Here is a 25,832-nt window from a genome sequence, read left to right as displayed (position 1 = left end):
AAAACGTTATCTTAAAGTGACAGCGCGCTGCACTGTACTCTTCTCTGCTACAGCAATGACTTCATAGATCTCTACAGACAAGCAGGGGTGGACGTCTGCGGGTAATGTGACGTGAAGGGTGGGGATATGCTCTAATTACCTTAGTGTGTGTGTGTATATATATATATATATATATATATATATATATAGAGAGAGAGAGAGATATCTGTGGCTCAATATCAGTGCCATATAGCAGGAGTGAGTGCATGGATTTCTACATTCTGTCACACAACACAAAGGTGTATGGCTACCACGCAAGATTCCATATGATGTATTTCAATGACACATGCTGCAATGCAATCGCAAAAAATCCGACTTGGATGCGACGCCATTGAAATACATTGCATTAAATGTCATGCGACTTCCGTGCCACACAACACGTCACCATGTAACTGTACCCTTAGGTGAATGGAACAGTCATAAAAATGTGATATGTGTTAACCCTGTCCCGTTCAGCGCTGTAATAGTACGACGTTGCAAGTAGCTAGTTGGCACTCAGCAACATACTATTACGATGATATGATGGAGCAGGCTCTGGAGCTGTGCCCACACAATTGGTGCCACCTGGCACCCTAGTATTACTGCAGGGATCAAAGACAACGCCAATCACAGCAGTTAAAGCCTCAGATAAGGTTGTCACTAGCAACCACAGCTTCTGAGTGGTTAGACAGAGTAAAGGGTATATTAGACGGGCTGATTTGCTGCCCAATAATTGCTAACGAGCGTTCCTACAAATGCTTGTTAGCGATCATCTGGCAATCTTAGGGTCCATTCACACGTCCGTTGTTTCTTTCCTGATCTGTTCCGTTTTTTGCTGAACAGATCTGGACCAGATCTGTACCCATTCATTTTCAATGGGTCCTGAAAAAAAATCTGACATTGTGCTGTCCGTTTTTTTTCAGGACCCATTGAAAATGAATGGGTCCAGATCTGGTCCAGATCTGTTCCGCAAAAAAACGGAACAGATCAGGAAAGAAACAACGGACGTGTGAATGGACCCTAATATGGCCTCCGATCGCCCGATGAACCAGTAAACGCTCGTTCATTGGGCAATCCAGTATGCTGAAAGATCTGGATTTGCCTACGGCAGATTGTGCTGTGTAATCCCGATCTGCCGCTGGCACACCGCTGTCCTGCATGGGGACGAGCAACGGCATAGTGATCACTCCTCCCCATGATGCAGAGGAGATCGCTGCATCTAATGGCAGCAGTCTCCTCCACTAGCTAGCAGGCGCTTCCCTCCCAACGATCGCTTTTAGCATCGGGTGCCTAATACACCCTTAAGGGGACACCTAGCTGATCTGCACCTCTGCAATTGAGGGGTGCTGAGCAGATTTCATTTGTCATTTTAAGGGGCTATCATATCCTGTGTACACCATAAAGAGGAAAAAAAAAAACAATTACAGAATTTACATTCACATCGCCTCCCCCCCCCCCCCAAAAAAAAAATCTGCATTTGTATGACAAAACTGTACCAATATGGTATCCAAACAGTATAAATAAAAAATATAGCTCACCTCATGAAAAAAATTAGCCCTCACACAGCTCCTTCGGCAGAAAAAAAAGTTATGGTGACTCAAAGCAATTGAAAAAACACATTTTTTTTTTCATTTTCTTAAATGTAGCAAAACATAACAAAAACTATAGAAATTTGGTCTCTCTAACCCAAAGAATTAGGTTGAACATGTAATTTTTTCCATGCAGTGAACACTGTAAAGATGAAACCCTAAAAACAATGGCGGAATTAGGGTATGTTTACATAACAGATTTTGTGAACTTGCTGAAAAAATCAGTGCGGAATTCTCGCTGATTTTCTGTGCGGGTTTTTGGCACATTTTTTTTCAGCTTCCTATTCATTTCAATGGCAGAATCAGCAATGATTTTGCACCAAGATAGGGCATGCTGCCTCTTTTTCAAACGCAATTTCTGCCTCTCATTGAAATGAATGGGAGGCTTTTTAGAGGTGTTTTTTGTCATGGATTCTGTGTTTTTTTTTCACATTTTTTTAGTACAATACATTGAAGGGGTTGTCCAAGTTATATTTATTGATGACCTATCCTCAGGTCAGCAATATCAGATCGGCTGGGGTCCGACACCCGGCACCCCCTCCGATCAGCTGTTTGAAGAGAAGGCGTGCGCCGTGCCAGTGCTGCCTAACCTTCACTGCTTACCTTCTAGCCGTTGCATCTACAGCGGTGAGCAGGAGTAATTACACCTAACCGTCCCACTCATTTCAATGGGACGGATCGTTCCCATACACTTTTATAGGAGCGATCCGTACCATTGAAATGAATGGGACGCTTGGGTGTAATTACACCTTCTCACCACTGCAGATGCAAGGGCTAGAAGGTAAACAGGGAAGGGGAGGCAGCACTGGCACGGCGTGCGCCTTCTCTGCAAACAGCTGATCGGCGGGGGTGCTGGGTGTCGGACCCCAACCGATCTGATATTTATGACCTATCCTGAGGACAGGTCATCAATAAATATAACTTGGACAACCCCTTTAACTATTCCCCAAAATACTGCCATTACAAACTGCAACTGGTTCAGAAAGGAGCAAGTGCTAGTGATATATCCCCAGAAAAATAAAAAAGGTATGGCCTTTAAAATGTGGAGACAAAGAAAAAAAATGCTGGGTTCTGAAGTACAAAATGGGCCGCTTTTGGGGTCTAAGGGTTTATCCCATGAATTGTATTTATCACTTATCCAGAGACCAGGTGATAAATAATGAATCACTTGGGTTTGACCCCTGGGACCCTCGCAATTCCAAGAATGAGGAATCTCACTTCTGTAGGAATGACGGAGCACTGTCTACATCAGTCTCATGGAAGTCAATGGAGTGGTGAAGCAACATGCGCACTACGGCTTCATTCAGTGAGGGGGCTCTGGATAGGTGATCAATAATTTTAGTTAGAGAACCATTTGAAAGGAAATGTGTCACCAAAAACTGTATCTGTATCTTTTTTTTTCTAATCTCTTTTTATTTTCTGATTGCAGATTTTTAAAAATTCTATTTCCTGAACACTATTATGGGGGCGGCCATCTTGCCGTTCTGTTCTTAACAGTATTTAGAAAGCATTAAGAAAATTGCTTTATGACAGCCCCATGGACCATAGACACAACGGTCAGGAGGGGACCTCATTGACTTCTATAGGAGAGTTTACTAGGCATGCTCTGTGACCTGTGCAGAGGTCATTGTACAAGGAATGGTGGATCCTGTCTTATTAATTCTAAGAGGTGTTATCATTACAGGCAGGATTAGAATGACAGATAAGCAGATAACTGCAGTAAAGTGATCTGTGAAAACCAAGAAGGGACACCTATTATTAATCTTAGTGGCCAGTGCGAAAACAGCAGAATTTTATGTTTTTGTTTAAATATAGATATTGACATGGAAAATTCTAATAACATGATCACATTTTTTTGAAAATATGTTAAACATAAGAACCTGATTTAAACAATAGGTCATTTTCTGATGACACATTCCCTTTACGAGCTTAAAAGTCAATTTTCACATTGCTGTATGAGGCTCTGTTGGCAGGTACCAAAACCATAAAACAACCCGTCTTGGACAGAAGCCACAATGCATTTGTAAACATGGCCCAAACTGCCTACTTTTTTATTTATATATATATATATATCATTTTTTTTTTCAGCTTTCCCATGCTTAAGCTATTTTGATATTTTGCATCCATTAGGCCCCTTTCACAACGGGCGAGATTTCCGTGCGGGTGCAATGCGTAAGGTGAACGCATTGCACCCGCACTGAATCTGGACCCATTCATTTTTCTATGGGGCTGTGCACATGAGCAGTGATTTTCGCGCATCACTTGTGTGTTGCGTGAAAATCGCAGCATGCTCCTCTTTGTGCGTTTTCCACGCAACGCAGGCCCCATAGAAGTGAATGGCGCTGCGTCCAAATCGCAAGCATCCGCAAGCAAGTGTGGATGCGGTGCGATTTTCATGCACGGTTGCTAGGAGACGATCGGGATGGGCACCTGATCATTATTATTTTCCCTTATAACATGGTTATAAGGTAAAATAATAGCGTTCTGAATACAGAATGCATAGTACAATAGGGCTGGAGGGGTTAAAAAAAATAAAAAAAATAAAATAAATAAAATAATTTTTTTTTTAACTCCCCTTAATCCACTTGTTCGCGCAGCCCGTCTTCTCTTCTGTCTTCATCTTTGCTGTGCACAGGAAAAGGACCTGTGGTGACGTCACTGCGGTATTCACATGGTCCGTCACCAAGGTGATGGATCATGTGATGTACCATGTGATGAGCGCAGTGACGTCATCAAAGGTCCTATTCCTCAAAGAAGAAGACAAAAGAGAAGCTGGGCTGCGCGAACAAGTGGATTAAGGTGAGTTAAATTATTTTTTATTTTTTAACCCCTCCAGCCCTATTGTACTATGCATTCTGTATTAAGAATGCTATTATTTTCCCTTATAACCATGTTATAAGGGAAAATAATAAAAAAAAACACCTATACCCAAACCTGAACTTCTGTGAAGAAGTCCGGGTTCGGGTCTGGGTACCAAACATGCCGATTTTTCTCACGCGCATGCAAAACACATTACAATGTTTTGCACTCACGCGCATTTTCCCGCAACGCACCCGCATCTTATCCGGGCCAAAAACATGATGCCCGTGTGAAAGAGGCCTTAGTCATGCTCTCACAGGACAAAAGTTTATCATGGATGTGAGATTATGCTCCTGTTTGGTACATTTCACTATTTTGTGTGATCTGCCTTGCTAGAGGGCACTACCTTGCAAATTATGTTTTAATACAGGCAAATGAGCCTCTAGGAGCAATGGGGGCGTTGCCATTACACCTAGAAGCTCTGTTCTCTCTGAAACTTCTGCGCCTTCAGCACTTTGATTGACAGGGCCAGGCAATGTAACCGTGATCACTCCTGACCCTGACTGCTCCTAAAGTCTCGTGCTGTGCTGTGAGCTTCAGTATCCAACACCGGTGCAGTTCAGTAAAGTGGCTCGCAATACAGAAGAGAACTGCCGGTGAGCCCCTTTCCTAGATGCCCTTCACGCCGTGCTTTTCCTCTTCCTTCTGCTTGCTCTGTAGATACGTCCTCTGCATGCTCTTTGGGAACAGCTTGGTTTACATTGGTGGCCTCTTAGACAGAATCAGTTTTTCTGTACAACCTTCTGTTTGTTTTTTACTAAAGTGCTTCCGAATCCGTTCCGTGTTTCCGTTATTCAGTTTTTTTGTGTTTTTTTTTTTTCCATCCATTTCCTGTCAACGGATCCGCAAAATCGGATGACATTCGGATGGTTTTGTGCATGTCATCCACATTTATGCGGATTCATTGACTTGAATGGACAACGGACCCGAAAAACGGACAGAAAGTAGGACAAGCTTAATTTTTTTTCAGGATCCGCCCTCTTGAAAATAGGAAAACTGAACAGATTCCGTGATTTGGACAGCACTATGATTGGTGTCCGCATTTTTGCAGAGGCAATTGAAATTAATGGATCCGAAAAAACGCTCCGATTTAAATCGGAACGGAAACGGAGTGTTATAACGGACGTGTGAATGGACCCTTTCTGTGTGTATTTTATGACATGATTACAGGAATAGTCATATTTTTTAACATATTTACAGTTTTCCTGCACGCTTCATGTCACCCGATGAAGATGACTGCAGTTGATATGATCTGCTATCACACGTCTGCGAGTCCGGGATAATGCAACGAGTCAACAAAAACGTGGTGTTGGCTGTGCTGACAGCCGCAAGTACCTTGTTTCTTCTGTTTCAGCTGTACTACTACCGATACTATATATCTGCAAAGGTAATATTTAATAGCATGTCATATAGAATACCATGACGTAGTATAGCGATATAATATGTAATGTTAGTGGCAGAGTACCATATATCTATTCCTGTTGATCCTGGTTCTTAATAAAAGTAGTGGTGACTCAGTAGTTAGCACTGGTGCCTTGCAGCGCTGGGGTCCTAGGACAATATCCGTATGGAGATTGTATGTTAGCGTGGGTTTCCTCTGGGTAGTCCGGTTTCCTCCCACACTCCAAGACGTACTGATCGGGAACTTAGATTGTGAGCTCTCCTGGGGACAACGAGTGATGATAATGTCTGTAAAGTGCTGCGGAATATGTCAGCGCTATGTAAGTGAGTAAAATAAATAAAAAATTATATACCGGTGTGTGTGTATATATATATATATATATATATATATATATATATATATAAAGATCCACATCGAAATGCTGTGTATTGCAAAACCCTAATATTCAGTAGTTTTGGATACTATTATATGTCTGTATTTTTCTGCAGAATTCTGTGTCCTCTACTGCAGAATTTCTCTCCAGCCGGTCAATTTATATGCACGTCATCTTGTATTTTTACAATAATTCCTATGTGTAATGTTTGTTTGATTTAGAATGGCCCTGCTTTCTCCAAGATGAAGGGAAGTTTGGCTGCACAAGACAGTACACATTGGGTAAGTAGATAGTAACATAGTAACATAGTACATAAGGCCGAAAAAAGACATTTGTCCATCCAGTTCGGCCTGTTATCCTGCAAGTTGATCCAGAGGAAGGCAAAAAAAAACTGTGAGGTACAAGCCAATTTTTCTCACTTTAGGGGAATAAAAATTTCCTTCCCGACTATACTAGTAAGCATAGTTTATTGCAGATTCCTGTCAATTTCTTAGATGGTCTGTGAAGGTCTGCGTGTTTATAATCTGTGATATTTTCAAGTGGATTTATAAAAGGGAACGTGTCCCTAGGAAATGGCTTACTGTTTAAACCAAGTTTTTACATTAAAGGGGTTTTCCGAGTGCTTAATACTGATGGCACATTTCTCAGTATGTGATCGTTTGGGGTCCCACCCCTACCAATCAGCTACTTGAAGAGGCCACAACGCTGAGCACCACTGCTTCCTCACGGCTTACCTAAGACAAATCTCTTTCATCGGTCATGTGGCCTAGGGATAGCTCAGACCCATTACAATGAATGAGGCAGAGCTGCAATACCAAACGCAGCCAATATCCAGTGGGCGGCACTGTGCTTGGTAAGCTGGAAGGAGGCCACTGCATTCGTGGGAGCGCAGTGGTCTACTCAAGCAGCAGATTGGCGAGGGACCCAGGAGTCGGACCACCACGATTACATACTGATGACCCACCCTGAAGATAGGTTTTCAGTATGAAATGAAGATTTTTAGTTTTTTCAAAGTTTCCATGTCACTATCCATATCACTATCTATAAAATGATAATAATAAAACTCTGCAATTTTTCACTAAGACTAATAATAAGCTGACAATCTCTGTTCTTTTCAGTAGTCATCTCGTGATGGTCACAGCTTATCTATTCCCCCTCCCTGCACAATGCCCTCTGCACAAGTTCTGTACAGCATATCTATGAATGCTGATAACAGCAGGTCAGGCAAGATGACTACCCCCATAATCCTTTAGAGAAGAAAAAATCAAATGTACCATCATTTTTAAGAGAGAGGTGTCAACTAGAGATGAGTGAATAAAAAAATGGCTATTTCCTGGCTTCTGAGAGCCTTTATAGTGGTGTAGAACACTATGCCTTGTAGTAACACGCGTAGGGAGTCTGTTTCGGTAGTGAAATAATACTGTGAGTCCGTATGACATGCAGATGACAGGTGTCACTCTTAGAATCACTGCACACTTCACTTATTAGAGCAGTCACGGGGCCAAAACTGACCAAATAACTCAAGTATGAACTCAGCCTTACAGGTCGATGTTAGTGCCAAGAAGCGCACTCCTTTTGCAACGTTGCCAGCTGATTCCACATAGATGTTATCAGAACCCATTCTGTTAAACGCGTATACAAGTAGAGCCCCCCCGGACAGAGTCACTGATTAATTTGCCCTTCCTCTGATCCGTCACAACAATAACCCACAAAAAACGGATCCTGTCTGTTGAGCATCCGCCTTCATTCGGTCAGCATTTGCTCAATAATCCACCAGTATTGCTAATGCCCAAAAAAACAGGAGTGGACGTAAAACAGAGATGACACGTGAATGGAATATTTGCATGTCTTCTGTGTTTTTTACCCACTCCTGCTTTTGGCTACCAAAAGCAGGAGTGGGTACAGGCCTTACAGCTGCTACAAAGACAGCATCCGTTGTGCGTTTCATTTTTCCTTCCTTCTGACAGATCAGAAGAAAGGTCAAATAAATCATGATGTCAGCCAGGCCGAAAGGCAAAATAGTGGCCCAGTCATGAAGTGGGGAGGGTGGGAACAGCATGAGAAGTCAACAGAGTGGACCTATGACATAGTGGTGAAGTGGAAGCAGCATGAGGAGACCACAGAGTGGCCCAATGACAGGGTCTGGATTTGGCAGCAGTATGAGGAGGCCACCGAGTAGCACAATGACAGAGACTCGAGGTGGCGGCAGCATCAGGAGGTTGTCATTGTTTTCATGTACTTTTTGTATATTTGTTGTTTCATGATATATATTTTCCTCACACTTTCAGACGTCACACAACCTCACACGACAAACACTTTGAAAGAGTGGCACAATGACAGAGTCTGTAGATGGCAGCAGCATGAGGATACCACAGAGTGCCAAGGTGACATATTGTGGAGATGGCAGCAGGATACCACAGAGTGGCAAGGTGACATAGTGTGGAGATGGCAGCAGCATGAGGAGGCCACAGAGTGGCAAGGTGACATAGTGTGGAGATGGCAGCAGCAGGATACTACAGAGTGGCAAGGTGACATAGCTTGGAGGTGGCAGCAGAATAAGGAGGCCACCGAGTGGCAAGGTGACATAGTTTGGAGATGGCAGCAGCATGAGGAAACCAAAGAGTGGCAAGGTGACGTAGTTTGGAGATAGCAGCAGCAGGATACCACAGAGTGGCAAGGTGACATAGTATGGAGATGGCACCAGCATGAGGAGGCCACAGAGTGGCAAGGTGACATAGTTTGGAGATGGCAGCAGCAGCTGCATCAGGAGACCACAAATTGACCCGGTAACAGAGTGGGGCGGTGAGTGGCAATACCAGTACCCACTGACGAAGGTGGGTGCTAGAAGGAGCACTTGGCATCAGATGTGTCGCATCAGGCGGGTTGCAGCATCAGAGTAGTAGTTGAGGCAGGTAGTCAGAAGAAACCAGTCTCTTTTTATCAAAGTGTTGGTGTGGCACCATGGATGATCTAGTCTGATGCATCAGGAATTGGTGGTTGGAAATCCTGGCTGATCAACGCCTGATTCATCTTGACAAAGGTCAGTCTCTCCACATTTTGGGTGGACAGGCGAGTTTTACTTGGGATAACTATGGCCCCCGCCGCACTAAACACTCCCTCTGATGCCACACTACTGGCCGGGCAGGACAGCTTTTCCAGGGCAAACTCTGCTAGTTGCAGCCACAAATCCAGTTTGGCTACCCAGTAGTCCAGCGGATCTTCAATGTGGGGTGGCAGGGTGCTGTCTAAGTATAGCACCACCTGCTTGTTCAGGTCCCGCTCCAGGTCTACCTGTTGCTGCTGCTGGTGAGTAGTTTCTTCACTATGCGGGTGAAGAAAGCTACTCATCAGCGACTGTAGACTCGGGCTGCTGCTGATGGAGCTGGTACTGCTCCTGCCAACCCACCCCTCCCCAGCAGCCATTGCAGTGGAACCTGAGCGCAGAGGGGCCCCCTGGTCAGACCTGCAAGAGGATGGACGATGGTGCAGATAGGCAGCGGCCAACTGACTTTTAACACATATAACTGCAGCGCTGAACGCTGCATGAAATTTTGTTTTTCCACCGAAATTATTTACTAAAGATTTTACCGCATATACCGTATTTTTCGCCCTATAAGACGCACTGGCCCATAAGACGCACCTAGGTTTTTGAGGAGGAAAATAAGAAAAAAAATATTTTTAACCAAAAGGTGTGCTTTCGGTGGGTTTGAACTAATGGCGGTCTGTGCATGACACTATTATGGGGGATCTGTGGATGATGCACTGTTATGGGGTGGGAGATCTGTGGATGGCACTGTTATGTGGGGGATCTGTGGATGGCACTGTTATGTGGGGGATCTGTGGATGGCACTGTTATGTGGGGGATCTGTGGATGGCACTGTTATGTGGGGGATCTGTGGATGGCACTGTTATGGGGGGAGCTGTGGATGGCATTATGATGGGGGGGGGTCTGTGGATGGCATTATGATGGTGGGGGGGATCTGTGGATGGCACTGTTATGGGGTAGTGGATCTGTGGATGACACTGCTATATGTGTCATCCACAGATCCCCCAATAACAGTCCATCCACAGATCCCCCCCCCCCCCCATCATAATGCCATCCACAGATCCCCCCCCACCTTCATAATGCAATCCACAGACCCCCCCCCCACCCACCTTCATAATGCCATCCACAGATCCCCCCCCCAATCATCATCCCCCCCAACCATCATAATGCCATCCACAGATCCCCCCCACCATCATAATGCCATCCACAGATCCCCCCCCACCATCATAATGCCATCCACAGATCCCCCCCCCCACCATCATAATGCCATCCACAGATTCCCCCCCCCACCATCATAATGCCATCCACAGATCCCCCCCCCCCACCATCATGCCATCCACAGATTCCCCCCCCCACCATCATAATGCCATTCACAGATCCCCCCCCCACCATCATAATGCCATCCACAGATCCCCCCCCCACCATCATAATGCCATCCACAGATCCCCCCCCCCACCATCATAATGCCATCCACAGATCCCCCCCCCCCACCATCATAATGCCATCCACAGATCCCCCCCCCCACCATCATAATGCCATCCACAGATCCCCCCCGCCATCATAATGCCATCCACAGATCCCCCCCCACCATCATAATGCCATCCACAGATCCCCCGATCATAATGCCATCCACAGACCCCCCCCCCCCCCAATCATTATCCCATCCATAGATCCCTAAGGAGGGGCTGTAGTAGGCGGGGAGAGCGGCGGGTCAGTGCAGGCACTGTACTCTTGCCCCACCGCTCAGTATGTACTGTATTATGCCTAGTGTTAATAATAATATCAAAACTGCACTCCCCATCTGTACCGTACTTACCGGTACACACGTCACACTCCGTCTCCTGTAGTAAGTGCTAGCAGGCAGCCGTAACTCACTGAGGTCACATGCCTGCTCCGCCTGCTTCATTCATAAAGTAGGCGGAGCAGGCATGTGTCCTCAGTGAGTTATGGCTGCCTGCAGCCCGGCCTGCCTGCTAGCGCTTACTACAGGAGACGGAGTGTGACGTGTACCGGTAAGTACGGTACAGATGGGGAGCAGGGGGAGCGCAGTTTAGATATTATGATTAACACTAGGTATAATACAGTACATACTGAGCGGCAGGCCAGAGTACAGTGCCTGCAATGCCCGCCGCTCTCCCCGCCTACTACAGACCCTCCTCCCTCCTCACTAATACATCGCAGTCTACGATGCTGCAGCATCGCAGACTGCGATGTAAATTGCCAGCATTCGCCCCATAAGACGCAGGGGCACTTTTTCCCCCACTTTTGGGGGAAAAAGTGTGTCTTATGGGGCGAAAAATACGGTAAGTCCAGCGCTTAACGCTAAATACAATTTGAAATAAGTCACAAGAGATTTTACCGCATAAAAGTGCAGCGCTTAAATCTGAATACAATTAGTTTTTCCACCAAAATAATTCACAAAAGATTTTACCGCATTTAAGTGCAGCGCTTAAAGCTGAATACTATTTATTTTTTACACCATAATACTTCAATAAAGAGCTTACCACATACCAGATGGAGCAGGGTGAGCACTCCAGCTCTTAACTCAAATTTCTTAACTCATCGAGCTATCTTGAGACAAAAGCCATTAAAAAGCAATTGAAGGTGTTTGCTTAGATTAGATAACACAACTCAGAAATCTCAGAAAACAGGAGTGTTAACTCTACTCCATCCGTATAAAGGAGCACGGAGATGGAAAGGGTCTTTGGATTCCCACCGCACTATACGGACATCTAAGAAATGAACCGCTGCTCCCGACAGCAGCTCCTGGGAAGGTCATGGAGCGTCCCGGTCATCCGGCATCTATTCGCTCTTCTAAAGGATTATTTTGAAAGTGTGTAGAAGCCACACGGGGCATCCACACTGCAGATTTATCATGGCGACATCATGGAGATTTAACCGCATATAACTGCAGCGCTGAACGCTCAATAAAGATTTTACCACATATAACCACCGCACGACTGACTGCTACCGCCGCTACTTCCATGAACCCCTGCTACTTCCCGGGTAGGTAGGCTGCTGCGAAGCAGGTGCTCTACCCCGGACACGCTTGGCTCCCGACCTCCCACTGCTGTCACCCTGCTTTCAACACATATAACCGCCAACGTGACCTGAGCATGTATTTTTCTGTTTGTACAGAAATAGGCCACTAAACGCTTTCAACACATCTAACCGCCACCGACGTGAACTGAGAATGCATTTTTCTGTTTGCATTACAGTAAATATACGCACTGCACTGTTGCAGTTATTTCTGGTCAAAGCATATAGGGGCGTATTACAGTTAAAAAAAAATATATATATATACGCACTGCACTGTTTCAGTTATTTCTGGTGAAAGTGTATAGGGGCGTATTTTAGTAAAATAAAAAAAATATATACGCTGACTGCTGACTGCTACAGCCGCTACTTCTGTGAACCCCTGCACCACTACTTCCCGGCCAGGTAGGCTTCTGCGAAGCAAGTGCTCTACCTCAGGCACGTTTGGCTCCCGACCTCCCACTGCTGCCACCCTGCTGACTCCCAGCCATGCTTTCAACACATATAACCGCCGACATGAACTGAGAATATATTTTTCTTTTTGTACTAAAATAAGCCAGTAAACGCTTTCAGCAGAAATAAATGCACCAGTGCGTATATATTTTTCTTTCTGTGCTGAAATAGGCCACTGAACGCTTTTGCCACAAATAAGCACCAGTGAAATGCGTATATATTTTAATTTTTTTACTGTAATACGCCCCTATACTCTTTTAACAGAAAAAACTGCAGAAGTGAACTTAGCATATATTTTTCTTGTTGGACTGAAATAGGCCACTATACGCTTTCAGCATAATTAACTTATTTTTTTTAATGAAATACGCCCCTATACACTTTCTCCTGAAATAACTGCAGAAGTGACCAGAGAATATATATTTCTTGTTGGAATGAAATGGGCCACTATACGCTTGAACCAGAAAACAATTAAATAGTGCAGTGCGTATATATTTTTCTTATTTTTCCCCTATACGCTTTCACCAGAAATAACTGCAGAAATGCACTGTTTTTACTGTAATACGCCCCTTTACGCTTTCACCAGAAATAACTGCAACAGTGTAGTGCGTATATATTTTTCTTTTTTCACTGTAATACGCCCCTATATGCTTTGACCAGAAATAACTGCAACAGTGCAGTGCGTATATTTTTTTCTTTTTTCACTGTAATACGCCCCTATACGCTTTCACCAGAAATAACTGCAGAAGTGAAATGCATGTATATTTTTCTTGTCGTACTGAATAAGATACTAAGATATAAGCCACTAAAGGCTTTCCAACATAACACTTGCAGCACAATAACAAAAAGGTGGAATGACAGAGCTGTCTAATGACTATTTGGATCCCCAGATAATCGTTCCCTGCACTTGTAAATCACTTTCCTATCAATGTCTCTAGCGCCTTCTGATGTCTCTCCCTGCACTAAGATGCTGTGAAATGACTCCTCCCTATCCTTTCCCTGCACTTATAAATCTTTTTTTCTGGTTTTTTTTTTTAAACATAGAGGTTTTTCCAATAGCTGCCCCTAGTGCCTTCACACGTCTGTCCCTGCACTCTGAATGCTGGAAAATGACGGAATCTAAAATGGCTGCCGTATTTATAGGGCTGTGACATCACCTGGCTGGCTGGCTGCTGATTGGCTGCATGGAGGCATGTCAATCTGGGTGATCCCGCTTTCCCAGAGTTCCATGTCCTCAGTCCTTACACGTGTATCCGCCATTTTAGGAAAATTGCGATTCGTTAACACAAAGCGCGAGGAAATTCGCATTTGTTACGAATCTAATTTTTCCTGAAATTCTAAACGAATTTTACTTCGGCAGCTTCGATTCGCTCCTCTCTAGTGTCAACGTAAAGGAGCCAGTTGTGGCATTGATAGACATTAAACGTGACAAAAGAAATGTCATTGTGTCAGAGAATGGGAAGCCGGCTTATTAGAATGTAGTGTTATGTGTCACGTCTGACCTGCTATTACTTTCTGCCAGTTTTCTAATCAGAAAATTTGGAGAAAACCCCTAAAACTTACTCAGGGTACAACACAAGCTCACCTGCTGGAAAAGTGGTGTGAGGACGTCATGAATATGGACGTCAGTTCAAATGCCATATTTTTTATCCTTTTATGCTAGAGAACTGGCACAAATTCACTGCTAAATTACCCCAGTCTTGGTTTACAGCTCTGGAAATTCTCTTCTTGAATTGTACCCCATTCTCATCCACAGCAATATTCTCAAGCACACAGCCACTGCACCAACATTCCCAGCTGCCCCTTCTAGGTTATTGTCTGTACAGAGTACACCTTCCCCTTGTGCATTTTGGGGATGTTTATACCATTAGATGGTCTACTCTTAGGTTTCTGGCAGCACAGCGCTAATGTCTGCAACAAACAACCCTCAGAATTCTGAGTTCTGCTCTGGATGCCAGTGAATCCTATCCTTAAAATACTTTTTTTTTTTCTCTTTCCTTTCAGAGAGTGGTTAAGAGCTTCTTGAACCTGGTTACCAACCACAATGTACCAGTTTTTCTAGTGGACACTCAAATTTTGGGACCTCTAAGTAAGGATTTAGAACAGTTGAAGAGCTCACCAGATAGTTTGCCACCTGGATGTCAATATTTCTGCAAGCAGAGAGACATCACCACATTTGGACTGCTGGACAAGATATGGGAACATAAAGTAAGAATACGAGATTTTGCCTACTTAATAGATACCTAGTGCACGCTCACCTTTTTAAACAGCATTTTTACAATTTACAGCTAGAATTACCGTATGATTTACTTATCATGCGCTGATCCCGAGTTACAGTCTGTATTATACAGGAAAGCTGAATTCACAATGCTTCAGAACTGAAATCTCCCAGTGTTCTTGCTTGATCGGTGTTTGCATAGAGATTGCATGGTACATATGGTTGTTACACTAAGCTCTGTACAGTAATCTTATATAGGAAAAGCTAATTATAGAAGTTTAGCTAAGCTGTGAACATGACTGTGTCCAGTGACAACCAGCAGAACTGTGAAGGCAGCTCTGGATTATAATGCACGCAGTAATTCAATATCCATACAAGATAAGTAATGCAATGTACATATCATACTTAATATATTATACTATGTACTATCATACTTATTATATTATACTATGGACTATCATACTTATTATACCAACCCTCTGTTCTAAATGGCAGCGTTCCTTGGCAGAGCTGAATCCCTCATAGTTTTCCTGTCAGCAGACAGAGGCTGTTTTATAGGAGTCTGTCTAAGGAATGATCCTATGATTAACGTAAAAAAATTTAAATCTGAGATCATATAGTACATGACAGTCTCTTTCATACAAAGCTAGAACCAGCCCTGTACCTCACATGGATCCAGAGATTTCCACATTCATTCCTTCGGTTGTTCTGCTAGATTATTATTATTATTATTATTATTATTTTTTTTTTTTTTTTTTCAAGCTGACAGCTAAGCGGGTGTGTCCTTTCTCAGGGGGCGTCTTCTGTCTGCTACAGCTGGTGGCAGCTGAAGAATGGAACTGAGCATGTGCATCCACCTCAGCGAGGTGGACAGAGAATTTGAAAAAGGTGGCATTATAGATAGATTTCATTGAAATACTCAGTGGCTATAGTAAATGCCTAAAAGAGTTTTTGGGGATTTTACTACTGATGACCTATCTTCAGGATTGGTCATCAGTAGCTGATCGGTGGGGGTCCAACACCTGGGACCAAACTGTTTTGAGAAGGCAGCACCGCGGCCTTCTCGCAGCTTATCAAGCACAGTGCCGTACATTGTATAGCGGCTGTGCTTGATATCGCACTCGGCCCCATTGAAGTGAATTAGGCTGAACGGGTTACAATACACCCGATATACAATGTACGGCGCTGTGCTTGGTAAGCACCGAGAAGGCCACAACACTTACAGGAGTGCCTTCTCAAAACAGCTGGTCGGCAGGGGTCCTGGGTGTCGGACCACCACCGATCACATACTGATGACCTATCATGAGGTCCTCAGTAGTAAAATCCTGGAAAACCCCTTTAATTACATGAAATTACAAAAGTATTCAGATCCAGGTGCTGGTTTGAAAACTGTAAAATATTTCTGTGGGACAACCCCTTTTAGAAAAAAATACCAGGCTTGGTGCTACCCGTCTCTAGGTGTCAAATTGGACACAGTTCAGGAAATGCAAAATTTGTAGAATTTATTAGTCACAAAATGATGCCGCATTTAAGGCTTATGTCCCCTTCAATTATGCATTTAGGCATGTAGACCCCTTGTAATTATAGCAAAAATCCCAGACCATCCTAAACTGCAGTCTGCTTTCTGTTTGCAAACAGGTATGTGAACCCCTACACTTGAATATGAAGCATGATCCCAATAATAATAGTTATTGGCATTTATATATTAGACATTGTTATAAATGCAGTTTCCCAATATAGTGTACATTAAAGGACTTATCACTGTTCCAGGGATGTTTGATGCCCTCAGCCTGTACTATGGAGCTGGACTGCTCTTTGGACATTGAGCGCAGGGATAACCCAATATTTGTCAAGAAATCCAGCTTCAACTTGAGAAAATAAAATGCAACTTTTACTTACTACATTATAATCCACATTAACAGAGAAAGGACATAATTTTGAGTTATGCCAGAATTGTTATTTCATGGGGATACAAGTACGGTATTTACGATAACACGCGTCACATGTTGTGGCTACAAAATAAAGATCTAAACTACTCATTTTTCCCCTACACCGATAATAAGCCCTAGCGCTATTTTCCAGGGTTTTTGCAGTAGGCTTAAAATATGAGCCCTACTCCAAAAGTAAGCCCTAGATACACTGTAAGCTGCTCCAGCGCTAGGTTATGTCGCATGATATCGGTGATGTCACGAACAAGGAGAATAGGGTTACGGTACTGTAGCTAGCCTTACACAGGATGGTAGCAGGCACGATCCACTCACCTAATCACTACTGTAGATGCGTCTACTGCCTCCCGAGATACCGCATTAGTAGGTTAGTTGATGTTGTAGTCTTTCATGACATACTTTCTAAAAAATGAAAATGTGTTCTAGGGTGGCATTTTTCAAGCAGCAGAGAAGTTGGGATTTCAGTGGCAGAAATATGATGGAAGAGATCCACGACTGGAAGGGATGGATGATCTCTCAGGCACAGAAATACCTCTTCATTATATATTCAAAATGGCCGCTCACACAATACATTTAGTAGTCTTTTATGAAAGAAGTGGCAACTACCTCTGGCACGGCCCTTTAAGACTGAAGAGAAATATGGACAGAAAGTTTGCACCTTTTCGAAAGCTTCAGTTTGGCCGATATGCTGGGGCTTATAGTAGGTAAGGTCGAGAAGGAAGCGATGGTTATCAACCTTTCAAAAAAGCGCTAAAGAAGTTGCTATTAAAAGAACCTTCCAGACACCAATCTCTAAGAGGGTTTTTATCATTCCCCACACTCCAATTTTCTGGCATTAAAATGTTGTTTGCAACATTTTAAATTCCATTGTGCCTCAATCTAGGTGCAAGTGGTGTTTCTAGACTGTCTTTACCACTTTTCTGAAAAGGTTGTTGTAACGGACTGGTAAATTATCTTTTTCTTTTTTTTTTATGCCAGTTTTCTGGTGTAAAAAAAGACTGAAATCTTTAGTAGCTCAGAGTTTATCAAACTGGTGTAAAGTAGAACTGGCTTAGTTGCCTGTAGCAACCAATCAGATTCCTCCTTTCATTTTCCAAAGAAGCTGTAAATAAAAGATGGAATCTGATTGGTTGCTATGGGCTACTAAGCCAGTTCTACTTTACACCAGTTTGATAAATCTCCCCCTTAGGGCTCTTTCACACTTGCGTTGTTCGGATCCGGCGTGTACTCCACTTGCCAGAATTACACGCCGGATCCGGAAAAACGCAAGTGAACTAAAAGCATTTGAAGACGGATCCGTCTTCAAAATGCTTTCAGTGTTACTATGGCAGCCAGGACGCTATTAAAGTCCTGGTTGCCATAGTAGTAGTGGGGAGCGGGGAAGCGGCATACTTACAGTCCGTGCGACTCCCGGGGCGCTCCAGAATGATGTCAGAGCGCCCCATGCGCATGGATGATGTGCCATGCGATCACGTCATCCATGCGCGTGGGGCACCCTGACGTCACTCTGGAGCGCCCCGGGAGCCGCACGGACGGTAAGTATACTGCTCCCCCGCTCCCCACTACACTTTACCATGGCTGCCAGGACTTTAGCGTCCCGGCAGCCATGGTAACCATTCAGATAAAGCGAAACGTCGGATCCGGCAATGCGCCGAAACGACGTTTAGCTTAAGGCCGGATCCGGATTAATGCCCTTCAATGGGCATTAATTCCGGATCCGGCCTTGCGGCAAGTCTTCAGGATTTTTGGCCGGAGCAAAAAGCGCAGCATGCTGCGGTATTTTCTCCGGCCCAAAAACGTTCCGGTCCGGAACTGAAGACATCCTGATGCATCCTGAACGGATTTCTCTCCATTCAGAATGCATTAGGATAATCCTGATCAGGATTCTTCCGGCATAGAGCCCCGACGAAGGAACTCTATGCCGGAAGACAAGAACGCAAGTGTGAAAGAGCCCTAACGTGTTTATATACTGTATATATATATTCCATACCTCTATATGAATCTTATTACTACTACTTGCTCTTTACTATAACATCAACTTTCTGTTGCTTCCCACACACAATGGGAGATTTATCAAAACTGGTGTAAAGGAAAACTGGTTTAGTTACCCATAGCAACCAATCCGATTGATCCTTTCATTATACAGGGGAGCTTTGAAAAATGAAAGGTGAATCTGATTGATTGCTGTGGGAAACTAAGCCAGTTCTACTTTACACCAGTTTTGATAAATCTCTCCCAATTTTAGGTGCAAAGAGTTGTTGTCATACGCTCTCCAACACAGACCAACTAGGCTCCTCCCACTGTGGGAAAAGTAAAAATGTCACCTGTAAACGCTGTTGGACTAACACATTTAAAATGATGTGTTTATACCTTGATGTAACATTGTCATGATTGTAACATTGTGTCATGACTAAATTTTTCCGAATACATGTGGATACATAGTCACTATATTGAAAGAAATCTAGAATTTGAGGTAACAACACAAAACAAAGAGGAAGATTTATGAAATAGTCTAAAAGAAAAACTCTTTGTTGTCCATAGCAACCAAAGAGCAGCTTACATTTCTTATAGTGCTCTTGAAAAACGGAAACCTGCGCTGATATTGGTTGCCATGGGCAAGAAAGACAGTTTTTTTTAGTTTTTTTTGTTGTAAATCTGCCCCATACACTTTTTTTCAGTGCTGATCTGGTCCAGATTACTGTGGACAAAATACAGGTGAAGATCCCAAGAGACCCCTCGCTATTTTTATCTGAGGTTTCAAATGCAAGGTTCTTAGAGTGCCGCTATAAAGAAGCTCGGTCATTTTTTAAGGTTGGTTCAGTTTACTACATACAGTAAAGCAGGTTCTGTATTCTCTCTATTCTGTAATAGATTTACGGTAGTACATAAGTGTAAAGAATTCTTATTTTCCTAGTATTGTGTTTGCCTGAACAAGATCTACTTCTTTATACGATATTCCACTTAACCTGGATTCTTCTGAATTGCATTTGGTCCTTCCATTGGTTATAACATCAATGTTAGGCCTCATGCACATGACCGTTCCGTTTTTTTGTGGTCTGCAAATTACGGATCCGCAAAATACAGAAGCCGCCCATGTGCCTTCCGCAATTTGCGGAATGGAACAGGCAGCCCATTGTAGAAATCCCTATTCTTGTCTGCAAAACGGACAAGAATAGGACATGTTATTTTTTTTTTTTTGCGGGGCCACGGTACGGAGCAACGGATGGGGACAGCACACGGAGTGCTGTCTGCATCTTTTGCGGCCCCATTGAAGTGAATGGGTTTTCACCTGAGCTGCAAAAACTGCGGCTCGGATGAGGACCAGAACGACGGTCGTGTGCATGAGGCCTTACCCTCACATTTGACAGCAAGAGTACTGTCTACAGTATGCAGCATTATTCTTCCCGTCAAACTGATGGAAACCCAAAAGTCGAAGATAGAACCTGTTAGAAGTGATGCCGCTTGGATCTGCTGAACAAAAGATTTGGTGCAGTGTTATGACTTCTCTTATAGACATAGTGCAGATGTGAACAGTCGCTGATAGGACCGCCCACATGACTCCTAAGAATAGAGGGATCAGAGGTGTATTAAATAAATTACACGTTATAACACTATGGAAGTCATTTATCATTCCCCCTGTGCCAAGTGGTGTTTCTACGCTGTCCTCGCAATTTTTAAAAAAATGGGGCAGGTCAGGGAGCCTGTCTTATTTTACACCAATTTTCTGGCAGATTGGAGCTGCCATAGATTTCAGTCTAGGCGCCGGAGGATGCATATAATTTATCACAAGGTCTGTGCAGAGGACGGCAGAAACTCCGGTGTTTGATAAATTCCCGCTGTATATCAATTTGCTCAGCTCCTCCTGCTCTGTAACATACTGCATGCAGATTACCCAGGTGTCAAGTTTCCTTCATGGATAATGTGTTAAAAAAATGCTATATTTTCCTCCTAGCTCTATCCTGACGACACATCACTGGATGGGATAGAATTTAGAAAGAAAGCCAAAGCACTGTTACACATGGCAGCTTCCACCTTGGACTCGTTGGGTGTGGCTTTCTGGATCAGCAGTGGGACATGTTTAGGTAATACAATAACCTAGAAGGTTACTAACCACAACATGACAGAATAAAAATAAAGCAAAAAGAATGAGGCACTAAGGCTACTTTCACATCTGCGCTTTCCCTTTTCGCTATTGAGATCCGTTATAGGATCTCAATAGCAGAGAAAAAAGCCTCAGTTTTGTCCCCATTCATTGTCAATGTGGACAAAACTGAACTGCACAAAACGGAATGCTCCAAAATGCATTCTGTTTCGTTTGGTTGCGTCCCCATCGTGGACAGAATAACGCTCCCAGCAGCATTTTGCTGTCCGCGATGTGGTGCGGAGCGAGACTGATCCTCTGTTTTGTTTCTCCGACACAATAGAAAACGGATCCGTCCTCCATTGACACAATGGTTTTAGAGATGGATCGTCTTGGCTATTTTAGAGATAATACAACCAAATCCGTTCATAACGGATATCCATGACGGATCCAGCAAAAATGCTGGTGTGAAAGTAGCCTAACCCTGATTAGCAAAGAAAAGGCCTACAAACCAACAAAAAAATTCAAATGATTCACAATACAGGACAGTGTAAAAAATATATACAGTATTTTGTGAGTCATTGAAACAAATCGCTCACTAATGAAACTGCAGCCAAATTCTTTTCAGTGCATGACATTTATAGTACAGATGTGATCTGGCACATACTGTTTGGGTTTAGTATCATTCTTGTTTTATTTCTTTTTATGCTTATTTTGGTAAGCCCATTCTTCTCAATATTCCATATGATGAATTATTAGATAGAGAGGTGGGGTAAATGTTTACATGGTATTGTGAAATGCTAAGGTAATGCATATGATTATATGTTATAGGGTTGGATAGTTCTCCAATTGGATAGCGTGGGTGTCAGGAGATGGTTCCCAAACCAGATATATGCAATATAGAAGGACTCCTGTACTCCACTTTGAGTTTCAGTATAAAGCTTTTATTTTGTGCGGTTCCAGTCAAAGAACGTTTTCGGCTGAATAGCCTTCTTCAGTGTAACCGGATTGTGGCCGCATAAAGTGCAAAGCTGAATAGGGGTGAATTCCCTCAGTGGGTAGCAGGAAATGCTGCTTCTTGTTGGGCTCTATGTCCCTGTTTGGCACGTGGTCCGGGAGGCTGAGGCCTGTGTTGCCATGGCAATCCGGAATACAGGCCTCAGCCTCCCGGACCACGTGCCAAACAGGGACATAGAGCCCAACAAGAAGCAGCATTTCCTGCTACCCACTGAGGGAATTCACCCCTATTCAGCTTTGCACTTTATGCGGACACAATCCGGTTACACTGAAGAAGGCTATTCAGCCGAAAACGTTCTTTGACTGGAACCGCACAAAATAAAAGCTTTATACTGAAACTCAAAGTGGAGTACAGGAGTCCTTCTATATTGTATATGATTATATATCATTTAGTAAAAATATACGGTCTCATAAAATCCACAGGAATTAATATTAAACCGGTATAATTGTCATTCTGTTTAGCATCTGGGAGTCTATAATAAAGTAGTTTTTTTCAGGTTGGTATCGGCAGTGCAATATCATTCCTTACAGTAAAGATGTGGATTTGGGGATCTTTATACAGGACTACAAGCCTGATCTAGTTCCAGCATTTGAGAAGGCCGGACTGCCACTGAAGCACAGATTTGGCATGGTTAGTGTTCGGTTTTTCCTCTTTGCCTTGGCTTTATTTATAGACTTAGCTCAGAAAACTGGTGGCCATTTCTTACACTGTGGTATACGCAGCTAAGAATACCAGCCTGTATTGGACATTTCGCTGAGTATATGTGCACTTAGCGTTAAAACAGCAGTGTAATGTGAAGGTGAATATGAAGCTTTGTATTGGTGTTCTATTCATAAAAGGCCAGAGCCCAGAGCTCCAGATACATAGCTATGAATAAGAGCCTGGAATGGGGTAGGCTTGAAATGCATACGGTGGGTAGTCTTCTCACACACATTATAGGCCACCATCTCACTAGAAACATGGCTAGCAGCTTGGTTAAAAATATGTATTAGCCATTGTGGAAGAGATCTAAAATGTTATTTTCACAAATTCACACAGATCCTGTGTAGCAGAGCTGCAGTTCAGCTGAACCAGATAGGAGTTATTCTATTACACTCCACTAGATGGCAGTGTCATTTAACAGTTGTGTTGCCGACCTCTGCAATACAGGCGTCTTTGATATCAGGCAGTTTGATTAACTTTATGTGGTAATGTTGCTTCATAAAGATATTTAACACGAGATGCGACACCAAAAAAAAAAAGCCCGATTTTGGCACACAATAAGCCAGAAGTACTAGTAAGTAGGGTGTAAAGTTGGAAAAAAGTGCACCACATATATCATTCAGTGTAAGCCACTGCGATAAATTTGTCGCATCTTTGCTGTCTACATTTTAGACAGGATTAGTCCCCAGTCCCGATGGAATATCTGAGAGTGATTTTCAGAAGAAACATAAAATAGAAATAAAGAGTAATAATATTAGCAAAGACAGGTGCACTCTGCGGTCTTACTAAACCCTCATACTGATGTTAAAATTGAGAGATTAGCCAACATGTCCTACTATGTAGGACATGTCTGAGCCCGAGCACCGCGGTTTCTCAAGTAGCTCAGGTCCTAACACTCACCTACCTGAGCCGTATACCAGGCGATACCAGGAGCCAGTGGGCAAATTACAGGAGCATGAGGCCGACTCACAAACAGCTCACCAGTTACCTCCAGCATGTAACCATGCTTGCAATGGGAGAAGGGAGGAGTCTGCGAGTCCCACTCAAGACTGGCTGATATGGCCCAGGCCTCACAGGTGCACCTAAATGTGGCCTGTAGATGGAAAACAGGCACATTTAAATTGGAGTTTATACACCTCCAGGAATCTATATATACAAAAACTGAAAAAAATGGCATGGTATTAAACAGGCAGGAAGTGCTCAACCCCATATGCAGTTGTGCATATATATAGGGGAGCAAATCCTGCACTTGTGGCCCGTTGCTAATGGTGATCCCTACCAAAAAATGCATACGGTGGAGGATACCCGCAACAGACCACAAGTACCACAATAAACATCCTACACAAGATAGCAGTTATGTGGATGTGATAACCAATATAACAATATAATAATATTAGCAAAGACAGGTTCACCCTGGGTTCTTACTAAACCCCCAAACTGATGTTAAAATTGAGAGATTAGCCAACATATCCTACTATGGAGGACATGTCTGAGCCTGAGCATCGCGCCAAGGTTTCTCAAGTAGCTTGGGTCCTAATACTCACCTACCTGTGAGGTCTGACTTACAGACAACTCACCAGTTACCTCCAGCATGTAACCATGCTAACAATGGGAGGAGGGAGGAGTCTGCGAGTCTCACTCAAGACTGGCTGATATGGCCCAGGCCTCGCAGGTGCACCTAGGTGAGTGTTAGGACCTGAGCTACTTGAGAAACCTTGATCTGGTGATAAATTACTGAGAACCAGCACAAAAAGACCTTGATCAGGACACGTAGGTTCAGACTCTAAATGTAATCCACATTTGTTTTGTTAAGCAGATACTTTGAAAATCTTTAAGACTTGAGGCACAATGTATAATCATATTTGTCAGTCTTAGAGGACATGAATCAGTGTTGGACTGTTTAGGAATATTTGATAGTTTTTGTCTTATCTGATATCCTTTTGTTTTCAGGTAGAAGATAGCTTGGAACTCTCTTTTCTTGGGAGAGATGATGTGAAACTTGACATATTTTTCTTCTATGAAGAAGATGACTATATGTGGAATGGTGGCACACAAGCCAAAAGTGGCAAGAAATTTAAGTAAGAACTTTTTTTTATGACTGTAGCATTATTGCCATCTGATATTTTTGTATATTGAATGGGAATTAAAGGCAATTTAACCCTTCTGGTTAGAATAGACGCTTTTATTGTTTATATGATGTGATTTCAAATACTCCTTAAATGGTTTTTATTGGACTTGCATATTGATGGCCTACCCTCAAGATGGGTCATCAATATGAAATTGGCAGAGGTCCGACTCATGGCACCCCCGCCGATCTGCTGTTTGAGGAAGTCCTTTCACTCACTGGAGCTCCGGTGAGCGCAGAACCCTCCTTGCAGCTTACCAAGCACAGTGCCATGGATAGTGGCTGTACTTGGTATTGTAGCTCAAGCTCATTCACCTGAATGGGACTGAGCAGCATCTAGGTCGTGCGACCGATGAACGTAACATCATATGGCCTAGGAGGAGGCCTAAGCACTCACGGAACGGCCTCTTTATATATCTGATTGGCGGGGTGCAGGGGGCCGGACCCGTTTAAAAAAATGTATGCCACGTACCAGAGTCATTGTTTCTGGCCAATTTATTTGTAATGGAAACGTTTATGTACTATTTGTATCAGAATACAGATGCTATATATTTTCAAATACTTTATTCTTTATTTATTTTTATAGATACCTGTTCCCAAAATTTACACTTTGCTGGACAGAATTTTTGGAGCTCAAGGTCCAAGTCCCATGTGAGACTGTAGATTATATAGAAGCAAATTACGGCAAGAATTGGGATGTTCCTATTAAAGTCTGGGACTGGAAAAACTCTCCATCCAATGTTCAGCCCAATGGAGTGTGGCCTGTTGATGAGTGGGATGAAGTCATTCAATTATTTTAATCGAAATGTGAAAATTTTAAACTTGGATTTACAATGCAACATAATTTTATTAGAATAGAGAATTTCCATGCGCGGTACCACTTGCAGGACAACGAGTGACTTTCTTTGCAATCTAGAATATGGTTTGTGATATGTGTGCACTGGTAACTGAAGAGAAAACCACGGCACT

General features: G+C 43.3%; 1 protein-coding gene across 3 annotated transcripts; it reads left to right on the top strand.

Moving 5' to 3' along the window:
- LOC122929470 (fukutin-like) lies at positions 1 to 25,832 on the top strand. 3 transcript variants are annotated; one of them, XM_044283057.1, is made up of 10 exons: positions 1 to 101; positions 5,667 to 5,853; positions 6,463 to 6,522; positions 14,778 to 14,981; positions 17,364 to 17,641; positions 19,616 to 19,748; positions 20,890 to 21,019; positions 22,533 to 22,666; positions 24,689 to 24,816; positions 25,450 to 25,832. In XM_044283057.1, the coding sequence occupies exons 2-10, from the start codon at positions 5,749 to 5,751 to the stop codon at positions 25,661 to 25,663; spliced, it is 1,386 nt and encodes a 461-aa protein (XP_044138992.1). In that variant the 5' UTR covers positions 1 to 101; positions 5,667 to 5,748; the 3' UTR covers positions 25,664 to 25,832. The 3 variants fall into 3 exon arrangements, with proteins under 3 accessions (XP_044138992.1, XP_044138995.1, XP_044138993.1); XM_044283058.1 differs by having other exon boundaries at positions 17 to 118; XM_044283060.1 differs by lacking the exon at positions 14,778 to 14,981.

The sequence above is a fragment of the Bufo gargarizans genome, chromosome 2, assembly GCF_014858855.1.
Source record: "Bufo gargarizans isolate SCDJY-AF-19 chromosome 2, ASM1485885v1, whole genome shotgun sequence".
NCBI lineage: Eukaryota > Metazoa > Chordata > Amphibia > Anura > Bufonidae > Bufo > Bufo gargarizans.
This window is presented reverse-complemented; position numbering and strand designations above follow the sequence as displayed.